This window comes from Accipiter gentilis, chromosome 14, assembly GCF_929443795.1.
Source record: "Accipiter gentilis chromosome 14, bAccGen1.1, whole genome shotgun sequence".
NCBI lineage: Eukaryota > Metazoa > Chordata > Aves > Accipitriformes > Accipitridae > Astur > Astur gentilis.
Genome location: NC_064893.1, coordinates 30,977,156 through 30,988,696, shown reverse-complemented (window position 1 = coordinate 30,988,696; position 11,541 = coordinate 30,977,156). Strand labels below are relative to the sequence as shown.

Sequence of the window (11,541 nt, the reverse complement as noted above, 5' to 3'; positions counted from 1 at the left end):
CTGCCTCTGCTTTTTAAGGATCAGAACAGAGTATGATATTCCCATCCAAAGAATTTAAGGAAAAATGAAATAGGAATCCATATTGTTACATCTTAACTCTGTCGGATAGAGCTGTTGCCTTGCTCTAAGTTATCTAAGAGAGATAATCAGACTCCTTTATGGAAGCAGATAATTAAAATGATGGTTATCTCGGTCCAAAACAAGAGGACTCGTGACTCACTTCAGGAACATGAATAAGCAGGTGCAGGAGCTTTGTTAAGACATCGTTCAGGTGATTCTGTGGCTTGGATGCAGGCATGGCAAAACTTCAGGGCAGCAAAGGATGGAGGAGCTCCGGCACAGCCCAACCAAGGTCGTACGTGGCCCTTGGGAAAGGTTTCAAAAGCTTCTGGGCTGCACCAAAAAAGTACAGGGCGCAGGTGCAGGCACCTCCCAGCTGCTAGTCCTGCAGCCAGCAGCCTGTAAATGCTCATTAAAATTAAGTCTGTAGCAGACTAATGTTTAGCTAACTCATCCATTCTTCTAGCATGAATACTTTGCAGGTCCCGAAGAGTAGGTAGCTACTGAAATCAAGAGGGTTAACAGTATTATTGAGCTGAACTTGAAGAGACTGAAATAGCAAAAAGGTTCCTCACGCACCATAGAGACAACTCCAGAAGAAGGAGGTCACCAGGGCTGACAAAAGCAAAAATCGTAAAATCATACTTTGTCCTTTGCTTCAGCATTTCTTCCTCGGAGGAACGAGATCTACCCCAAAAGGCCTGTGGCATAGCCACACACGGTCGCGCGGTCCTGCTACCAACAGAGAAAACAAATACAACAAGCTTTGGTACAAGTGGGAACTGAGGGGAACCATGTGTAGTAACCACAGGGCTTAGCCTTCATCCAGTTGTAGGCTTTCCTCCCTTCATTTGGACAGGAGACTGGAAACTGGAAACTATAAAGTACATACTCTGCTACTGTGCCCGTTTCCAGAAGAGGGAGCCAAGTCGTGGTAAAATGCAGCCAAAAATCAAAACCATTGTTCAATGTTGGGTTTTTTTAAATAGTGTGCAAGTTTGAATGAAGTTAATTTGAGGCAGGAGGGGAGATGAGTCACAGAAGTGTAACTACAGAAGTGAAATGCATGTAATAAGCTCAGAAAAAGAACTGAAGAGGTCTTGGGCACGGTACAGTAATCACAGAAAACTTAACTCATAGCCATGTATGAGTTAGTATTATGTTAAGTCTCACTGCTGTGGCATACAAGCACTTCCAATACAGACACTGCAACAGTGGCTACTGCATCATTACTAAAATTATGATTCAATTTGGAAATCAAGCACATCGCACAAAGTTTTCTTTACTTGTTGTACTCTTCAGTTCCTCTCCCTTACTGCTCAGTATTACCTCTTCAATTAATAGCTTCTTTGACTAATTTGCCTCTTGCATATGAAGGTAGTTTCACTGTCAAAACCAGCTGCAGTTAAAAAAAGTGTTTGAGCTCAACATCCATCACATGCACATAAATAACTTTCTAAAGTAAAAACATGGCCATTGTTCCTTTACTGCTGCATAATTTTCTGGAAGCAAACCTCCCACCAAGCTGACTAAATGGCAGATGGAATCAGTTCAGAAGACAAGGGCCGACTAAAGAAAATAATCTTAAGCAAGAACAGAATCTCCTTTAGTTTTTCCTGTGTTCAGCTTAATCTGTCAAAAGATTAAACCAAACAAAATATTATTTGGTTATTATTTGGGCCGACATTTACTATCACTGAAGTTTATCCACACAATGGTTGTATTACTTGAAGATTTTACAAAGTTAAGCACCCATCGTGCCCAGATCCTGAAGGGCTGTGAAAGGAGAAATAGGCTCACACATTCCATAAAGGGCAACTGTCTCCTGAAAGGCCAGTCCAACTGCAGCTTGAACGCTCTCTGCTAACCAAGAGCAGTTTCAATGCAACTTGTCCAGTCTGAAGAAAACGCATGTGGTTCCTAGGGCTAAAATAATGCAACTTTGCAAAATTGCTGCAGACAGCGATATGCTAAGAAATAAGGAAATGCTCAGAAAAGTTGACAAATTGAGACTGTCTTCAAATGAACAGCAACTCCAATGCAGAAATTCAGCCAGTTGGGTATAAGGTAGCTGCATATCATTGGAATCCCCATTTAACATGAAGAGCATGAGAGAATGCACAGGGCCTTCTGGTTCTGAGGTGCCTGAACGCATCAACGTGCAGCCCACCGGTAGTTTGGCCAATCTTGTCCTTAATTTAATCATCCGAAGGCAGGAGCGGAGAGGAAAGGAATAAAAATAGTTTCTAGCACCTTAACGTGTCTATTGAGAAATACAAATGCTTTTGAGGGTGCTGTTCATAAAGCTTTGTGTTTTGTCTCTGCACAGCTGAGCACATAAAGCAAACTAGCTGACGAGCAGGGCGGGGGGACACCGTTGTTCACGCAACAGCTATAAACCCTACTCGTCCCTTTTCGTTAAGAACACTATAGCAGAAACAAATACTGGCCGGTGACATTGCTTCTGGATGGCAGAGAGACCTACAGTGCAGGTCTGAACCCATCTCAACTTGCTGTGGCCTAAAGGCAGATTTTGGGAAAAATATGACTCCATATCCTTTTATATTCTTTGAGGTAAGTATCTCAAGGATGCTTTCAGCTGCTGTTGACAGCAGGAGGCCCCATTACCCGTGAAGATAAGACACAGAGGGATCACGCTCCAACTCAATTTAATAAGCTCCGTAACGAACTTGGACAGAAAGTGGTTTGAAATAAGTCGAGCAACACTCATCTACTAGTCAAGGATTTTTTTAAGTAATGCTTTTAAGCTTATACTCAAGCATACAAAGCATAAATTTTACAAATTAAAAACAATAAAATCATCCTAGAATAATGTAATGGCTTCCCCTATATGTACAAGGAGTGGAAAGGAGACAGAACTCTTTCCAGGTAATTTCACATATCTTAAATGCTACATAAGTGCTCTCCACATTCATTTCAATTTTTCTTTTAATGTGGGTGGAAGGAGCTGAAAGCGTTTCAATGAAATCATCTTAAAGAGAAAGAGGTACTTCACCTGGTTTCAAGCTCTGTATGTTTGCCTCTTCAAAAGTCTTGAGAGGAAATGCTTTACTTAAAATTCTGCTGTTAGTTTCTGTGCAGCAGCCTCTGTTTTTCCAGCTATATAAAATTAAACAGTTCAGTAAGTATTTCTCAGAAAGTACCACTAGTACTTCATCCTCATGGAAACCTGTTATCCCCGCCCCCCCCCCTTCACAAATGACTCCATTGTACAACAGAAGCAACCACAGTTTAGCTTAGATTTGACAGGCAGAAAAGAAACATGGTAAAAGCAAAGACGACAGTTATTAGCGAGGTGATAGGTTTTGGAAAAGGAGAGAGATTTGTAGCCTAATCAAAACACACTTGATATACAGCCTTTCTGCAGAGGCATGTAAGACAGGGTATTTTGCAACCCAACTTCTTCACGTCCATAGCATTAATGAAAAAAATCTTACTTGCTTTCAACAAAGGAAAGGCTGGGGGAGGAATGAGTGTAGTGTACCACGTTTAATTACCAGATTTGTCTGCCACCATTGAGTTTGGAACAAATCTTCCTAGAAAAGTTATTTTCGTATTGTTCTAAATTAAGCGGAACAAAATATGTATTTTTACACTAAAGCAAACTGATCAAAGTGGCATTTAATAGTATTTGTTAAAGTGGTTATCTAACAAAAATGGGTTAACAAAATCCCATTCATTAGTAGTCACCAAATAAGACACTTCTCATGCATATGACAAAAGTTCATTCGTGTACTGAGACGTCTGTTTACTGTGTACAATATTTCCATAAATTATATGTTTCACAGCCCCTACCATTCAAGAATATTTCAAACAGATTATATATTATATTTGTATATGCAAACTATTTTATATACACTAATATAAAGATCCTTAGAAGTACCAATATCACTACCTTTATGCTTTCTCTAAAATGCATAGCTTTCGAATATTTTCTTGCAGTTACCAAAAACTTTACAGATTAAAGCTGCTTATCAATGTGGCATGTTCATAAAACCAAAGTGAAATAGTTCTATACTAATTTTATATTAAACCCCTTAAAAAACATGTTTATTTTTTAATGGAAAAAAAAAACCCAAGCTAGTGAAAATTCAAGTAATCTATGCTCAATCTTTGCCCAAATACTATATGAAATTAATGTAGCGTTCTAAAAGTACAGTGAACTTCTCAACCAGGACTGTAATACTGCATTTCTCATGGAGAAAAATGCTAGTCATGCCACAAAAACGCACCACTTTCCACTTCATCCGGGAGAAGCTTCAGATGAGATTTAACAATGCAAGTCTCAGAACAGAGGAAAAGCTGATCAGTTATATATGAAGAAATTAGAGCTATTCCAGTTTTGTTTCTCTAGTTTGTTATTAAACAAAGTTACATTAACCATACAGTTTCTCACAAACTAAAAGTTATACATGGTTTTCAGACATCAACCGACTGGAAAAAGCCCCCAAAAAACACACACAAAAAAACCCCAAACCCAAAAACCCAACCCCCTCCCCCCCCAAAAAAACCAAAAAACCCCAAACCCACAACTGTTAAAAGTTTGGTGTTAGAATAACCAGCCTGGGTGAAGGAAAGCCAGACAACTGTTGTAGTTGGGGGAGGGGGGGGGGCTACTGATAGCTTGTTTGTTAAGACCTCCATACCACAAATGCCTCAAAGTGGAGAACAGAATGATCAGTAATAAATGGGAACAAATAATTTTGTTATATCCATCATCTAGCTTAACCTTGGCGCTCCGCATCTCTAATAGCTGCTTAACAAACTACGGTTTCTCCCCACAAAAAATAGCTACACAAGTAAACAGTGTTCACAGTAATGCAATCAGTAACAGGTTTTGTTAGTTTCCGTAAGTCAGGTGTATCTGCAAAGCTTTATACAGTTTAATGCGTAAGTATTCCAGTAAAATTAAGTGAAAACTAAGTTTCATTCTACAGGGTAATATCTACCATACAAGACTAGATTATGTACAGTATGGGACTGGTGTGACAACTGCCAGTGTTTCATGATGTTAAGCTATTTCACCCATCAGCTCGGTCTTTGTTCAGCAAATCTGTAATAACTTGATGTACAGACCTAAAACTCTATAGAGATCGATTTGGCAAGATTAGTGCTTACTACCACTGGATATATACCAGTGTGCAGTGCTGCAAAACTGAGTCGACCAGAACATCCCATACCCAGAAGATTACAATTTGTTGACTTGAAAGTCTGGACTTCACATGTAAAACATTAAAACTATAATCCTAACTAGAGTGAGGACAGTCAGTAAACAAATACAGGTGAAGATGAACTGCATCTCTTCAGAAAGGTATGGAAGAATTGAGAAAAATGGAAATTTCTGGTTTTAGACAGCCCCGCTTTGCTCAGCTCAAGGCATAAAAACAGCCCAAGAAGCTCTAAAACTACAATTCTTATTCAGCAAGCATGAAGGCAGATCCTACACAAGATGATTGCATCAGAGGCTTCAACGAGCGTCTCTCCCCTCCACTTAATTTCCTAACGCAAGCATGTCCTTCAGCTTACAAACATCCAGTGGCCTTCAAAGCTTTAGTAGCCCGCTGGAATCACTGCAGTGTCTACAGCTGCAAATTTGTTACAGGGGGGAAAGGCCCCTGTTAACAAAAACCCTCAAATGCCTCTGGGGGCCATTTTGGTCATTCATGAAAATTAAGAAAAAACTTATTTCTAACAATACTCCTCCTGAAAAGATGGGTCACTGATCCGTTATGAACATAGCTCTCACCATATAAAGCACCAAGAAGTCAGAAACAAGGAAAAAAAAAACAAAAAAAAACACAAAAAAACCCCAAAACAGTCCTTAAATTATGATTTACAAGTTTGTACACTATTTCCCAAGCAAAAGGTTGACCTTACTGCAAAGTTTATAGATGAAAACTTGACCAGTTACTTTTAAGGGGAATGTATATCTGGCTATAACTTAAAGGTAGAAAATATTCACTGTTCTATATACACATTTCAAACAGGAGACAGTTAAACTTAACTGAATAGTTGCCAATATAACTCCGTATCGACTCACTGGCCACTAAACTAGGCATCAGTAGCCAATTAGAAAGCTTGAGTTCTGTACTTTTAAAAATGCTATGTTTCCTGTCCTGTTTTAATTGTTTTTTAAAAATGTATTATAGTGCATAGCCTAAGTCAGACTTTCAAAGAGATACAGCGCCTTTCAATGCAGTTTTTGCAGCATTTAAAAGGGACTTTTCTCCCTTCAAATTAGATGTTCATTGAAAAATCTGAATTGAGTGCTGTACTGTAGTAAAAATATTTCAGTCACAGACTGATATAAATGTATACTGTGCAGTACTAAGATTGTTTGATGTCCATCTGCACACATTTTACTTGGGTTCTTCAATCGTCCCCTTGCTGAGGTCTGTCATTTTGGGATATTTCACTTTCTTCTGGTCCAGCTCATTCTGAGCCCACAGTAGTAGTTTCAGTAATTTTGCCAACTTGGGTGTTGATTCACGATTTTCATAGTCTAGAACAGCTTGATTAACCTCACTCCATACCTGGAAAAGAAATACTGGAGTTCAGTAATAGTTTTCATGTGATTAACACTGCTAATGTCACACAGACATTGAAAAGATCACACCTAGTGTGCTAATTCCTCTGAATGTTGTCAGGACAAAGCTCCATAGACTATGAGCCTGGAGAAAACAAGGAAGAGAGCTAAGTAGTTGAATACAGTAACACCAGTTTTTTTTAATCTTGTTTAAGAAATACTTCTGTTCTTTTGCATACCACCACATAAGTTTTCTCTAAACATTGCAAAAATATTTGGACATTATTTTCACCACATACGAATAAAAGACATCAATTTCCTTTTGAGAAAGGACTACCTTCTGTCGCTGCATCATGTTAAGCAAGTCTCCAAATGGTGATTCTTCAGGATTATCAAAGGCAAGCAAAGCCAGCGTACGCTCCATTTCTGTCAGACATTCCCTGCTCTCCTCGCCTTGTTCTGCTAATTGGGTCTGAGCGAATTCCAGAGCTGCTTCTGTCTCACGCTGCCGAATCAGTTCGATCAAATGCTGCTGCTATATACGAAAGACATAGCAATATTAGCTAAACAAATTAACAAATCTTCAGTATTTCAAGACTGTAATCTTCAGACATTAGTGTGTAATTTGAGACAAACGCTAATCCGTAATTTGATAGTTTGAGGTCAATTCTTCTCAACGTGTGAGACAAGGAGCGGCACACTTGTCTACAAAACCTACTGAAAAAGGTAACCTGACGCTTTTCAGTAACACATTTTGAAAAGATGTGTTACTAAAGGAACTACTGGAAATTCAGTCTAACAGTAAATGGAAGTTGGTAAGTCACAGACCACTGTTGCTGTTACAAGTTTTCACGTTACTAATTGTGTATGATGTTTTCTGCACCATGCCACAGTTTCCTGTTGCTACAAAACGATGCCAAGAACAAACACTTGAAACTGCATCCATATTCAGTCACAAACCTCCTAACGTACTCGTAAAATCTGCATTACTTTATCCAGTCTCTCAGCAACTTCTAAAACAAAGATAAAGCGTGCCACCTGTCCTTACCTGCAAATGAAAGTAAAGATATCTGTTTGTATCTAGCAATTCTGGATGGAGGCTGTTTATTAACGCAATGGCTTCTTGAATCTGTCCTTTCAATATCATTTCTCGAATTTTTATTCTTTCATCGAGAGTCTCTAAATCAACACTGGGTTCAATTCCAGACTCCATTCGAAATTTCTCAGCTGCTTCTTTAAAGCCCTCTGAAATAGAAATATTTTACCTATAAAATATATTTTATGAAACACCTTAAAAAACCCCATCAGCTTAAATGAAAAGACTTGAGTATTGCTTGTGCATTTTGGGCGTTTAAAGATTAAGTCCAAACTTCTGAAAAATTCTTCTCTATTTAAACAGGCATTTATCCAACAGGCATCTAACAGTACACGCTTAATTCATTCTTAACTCTTGTGCCCTCATTCTCTAAGGATGCATGCAACTTGTAATCCACTACCTCTTAACTTGAAAGCTTGTTTTATACTTAGAGCAGTGTACTTATTCCAAAATGGTATTTTCAAAATCACATTTTCAAAATCTGGGTGGTTTTGCTTTTTCCTCCAGCCCCCAAATCTGTTTACACAGACCTAGCAGTTTTTACCGAGAAGAAATAGAAAAAGAAAATTAATTTTGCTTTCTTGTACTAACACTATTTTTTTTTAAGTTCTAACAGCTATTTTAAATCCTAAGTCACGCTTTCATATACACAAAAATGATTTACACCACCCACTAAGATGCTCTTCCTTCCTCCCAGAGGCTTCACCTACACACCAATGTAAACAGGGGTGTAGATCGGATACAAATGCCTCCGCCCTAGTATAGCTTACTGTGATGGTATGCATCATAATTGCTAGGGACAATTTCTGAGGGTTTTTGATTGTTCTAAGTATAACATTAGGCTATATGCTGAAGAGGTTAATATTTTTGGTCTCGAACTATTTTGACAGCAGTGCCCTTTTAGAGTTTATCTTTCTAGCCAGTTAAAACTTGCTTCTGATAGTTGTTCTGTGCAACTTTCAGAGCGCTATTTAACAACTGCAATGTATCTTGAAACTCTGTTTTAACAACATAAAAAACATCATCATACAGAAGCTGGTCATGCTTGTTTACAGCATTCCAGAAAACACTTTTCTATATCTTTTAGCAGAAGCGTTAAGGTTAATAAATGCCATTTCTATCGCATGATAAGCACTCGGCCTCTGAATCTTTGTCAGCTTCCACTTAAGAGAACGCAAGAGCAGTTGTACATTGCTAAGAGAAGCCAACAGCAATCACAAAGTCCTCAAAGCCCTTAATTTCACTCCATCTAGTAGCATATTCTAGCCAAAACTGTCTCTCTTGATAAAATAAGTGACATACATTTAAGAGCCTCCTAGCATTACTACTCATTTTCACCTGTAACAAGGTAGTTCATGATAAGGCGGTTCATGTCTGCTCTCTGGATATGCAAGTTATTAAGTTTTTCCATCCATTCATCTTTCGTGATTTCATCAGGTTTTTCTGCATAACTCATCCTGGACTCTTACTACAAGAAAAGAAAAGCATCTCATTTAACATGATTCAAGAAGAAGTAAGTTTAATGTGTGCAAGCACTGTGTTACTACCACCTTTATATCTTTTTTATGAGATCTTTTAAATTAATAATCCAAAAGAGACCCTTCTATCTCAAACCACAATTTTACATTTTCCTCCTTGTTCCTGCACTCTTTCACATCTACTAGCCAGTCTCTAAAGCTGTTTTCATCAATCGTCAGAATAAAAAATTGAAACACCATCTTCTTGTACTTACTCTTAAATCCACTCCAAGTAAGTCTCGTTTGGAACTTATACAGGACCCACAGCATCACAGTGTGAAACAAATGAATCAAAGAGTTTGACAGCTAGCCAGAAAAATTGCAACAAACGTTTAAAGCAATGCCTACGCAGACAATATTTGCTTTAAAGTTTTCACCAAAACTTACGACGGGACATCTCCATGTATTGTACAGCTACAAAACCGTACATAATGCGTTACCCAACGTACGACTACGAGACTCACGTTAGCTTAGCTTCCCTGTCCCCAGAAGTACTCCTGTCAACGTTACTAAAATGTTATCTCCCAGTATTTTTCGCGGCAGTGGGTTGTTTTTTATTTTTTTCAGATTCGTACGCCAAGCGCTTCGTTAAAGCCGGCATTTAACCATTTCTGCCTTCAAGTCACGATCACAGGAGCAGCGAAAGGGGGAGGAGAGGCGGCAACAACAACAACAGCAGCAGCAGCAGCAACAGGCACCGCCACCCCTCTCGGGCAGACACGAGCGGCAGCGCGCCTTCTCAGCACCAGCCCACTTCCAGCCGCTTTTTCCTTCTCTGAACTACCGCCAAAACCACACCGCACCCGGGGTAAGTCGGACAGCGGGAGGCAGGATCAGACCGGGGCCGGCTGAGGGGTCGATCGCTCCCCGGACCTGCATTCACGCCGCTCCCAACAACGCGGCGGGAGGCGGGGGGGGGGGGGGGGGGGCGCGCAATAAAGCTCCCGCCACAAACGGGGCTGCGGCAGACCCGAGCCCACCGGGGGACCCCGACCTTCACCCCGCCGCCCACCGAGGCGCTGCCCGCCCGCCACCCACCCCCCCGACCCGGCCCTCCCCGGGGCCCGGGCCACCCAAGCGCCCGGCCCCGCTCGCCGCAGGCCCAGCGCCTCCCCGCCACCCGCAGCGTTCGAAAGCCAGCCGACCCGCCGGACCAGGGGAAGGACCGCGCCAGTCCCCGTCCCCCGAGGGAAAGGAGCGGACCCGCCGGCGCCATCTTACCGAGCGCGCCGCGGTGCCGGCTGCCGACGCACGAACGCGGGCCCCTTCCGCCGCCTCCGCCTAGGCCGCAGGCGCGCGGGTCTCGCGAGAGCCGTCCTCTCGGCCAATCAGCGCCCGGAGAGGGGCGAGAAAATGCAACCATAGAGTCGGCCCGCGGGACAGAGCGTACGTCTGGCCGTGGGAGTACGCGCCTCCGGTGGGGAGCTGGGACCATAGAGATGGCCGGGGGCGGTGGGGGGGGGGGGGGGGGGGGGCGCGCCTCAGTACCATAGAGATCGGGCGCGATCCCGCCAGGGCTACGCTAGAGCGGCAGCCTAGCGGTGCGGGGCGAACCTGGCGGCAAGATGGCGGCTGTGCCGCTTCGGGCAGCCGGTGGGATGGGGGTCACCGGAGTCAGCGGGGCCGTCGCGCCGAGCAGGGTTGAGGGCCGAGTCTCGTTCCGTCCCTGCCTCCCCCCTCAGCTCCTCTTTGGCTCAAGGCCGCGGGGCAGGGCCTGTGCTGGCTCCGCCGTGCCGTCTCCCTCAGCGGTCGCGACCACCTCTGCCCGGAGCTACGGCAGCGGCTCTCTGGCTCATCTCCCTTCCTGAGGTGACAGCGTGGACCCCCTCCTCCCCGGGAGAGGAACACCAACCCTGCCAGTAACAAGTGAAGCAGAAATGGACTGGTGGGCTGGTGCGGTCCCTGCTGCGGTGGGGTGTGCGTGAGCACCGCACCGCCGTGTGAGGTGGAACCGCTCCTGCACCGACATGGCGGGTTCCGCAGTTGGGCCGGTTGTGGTTGTTCGAGAGCTTCGCTTGGCAAGGGTCGGCCGTTGGAGCCGGCGGAGTTGACCCTGACAGGGTGATGGAAAGGGAGATGGGTCCGCTGTAGGTCACAGCCCGCTACGTTAATGTGCGGTTCCGCCAGTTCAGTCGATAAACCGGGCTGTGAACTGTCGTGGCTGAGGGCTCTGATCTGTGATCTCTGTCAAAACTTGTACCGGCGGCTGAGGAGAGCTCAATAAACTCACTGCGGCTAGATCCAGTGGGGCTGGTGAGACACAGCTCTGCAGGGAAGCCCAGAAAACACCTCAATTTGTGTATTTAAATGGCGAGCAGGCT

The 11,541-nt window shown here is 43.0% G+C and overlaps 1 protein-coding gene across 1 annotated transcript; it reads right to left on the bottom strand.

The window, feature by feature from the left end:
- Positions 1–3,666: 3,666 nt before the first annotated feature.
- On the bottom strand, positions 3,667–10,518 carry GID8 (GID complex subunit 8 homolog). The gene is made up of 5 exons (XM_049817200.1): positions 10,442–10,518; positions 9,042–9,171; positions 7,656–7,852; positions 6,945–7,142; positions 3,667–6,614 (listed from the first exon to the last, which is right to left on the bottom strand). The coding sequence occupies exons 2-5, from the start codon at positions 9,157–9,159 to the stop codon at positions 6,441–6,443; spliced, it is 687 nt and encodes a 228-aa protein (XP_049673157.1). The 5' UTR covers positions 9,160–9,171; positions 10,442–10,518; the 3' UTR covers positions 3,667–6,440.
- Positions 10,519–11,541: the final 1,023 nt, after the last annotated feature.

Excerpts from the sequence above, each read along its gene's own strand:
- GID8 (XM_049817200.1), bottom strand. The coding sequence starts at position 9,159 with ATGAGTTATGCAGAAAAACCTGATGAAATCACGAAAGATGAATGGATG. Across the intron at positions 7,853-9,041 it reads CATGAACTACCTTGTTACAG|AGGGCTTTAAAGAAGCAGCT; the intron begins GTGAAAATGAGT and ends TTTCTATTTCAG. Across the intron at positions 7,143-7,655 it reads ATCTTTACTTTCATTTGCAG|CAGCAGCATTTGATCGAACT; the intron begins GTAAGGACAGGT and ends TTTCGTATATAG.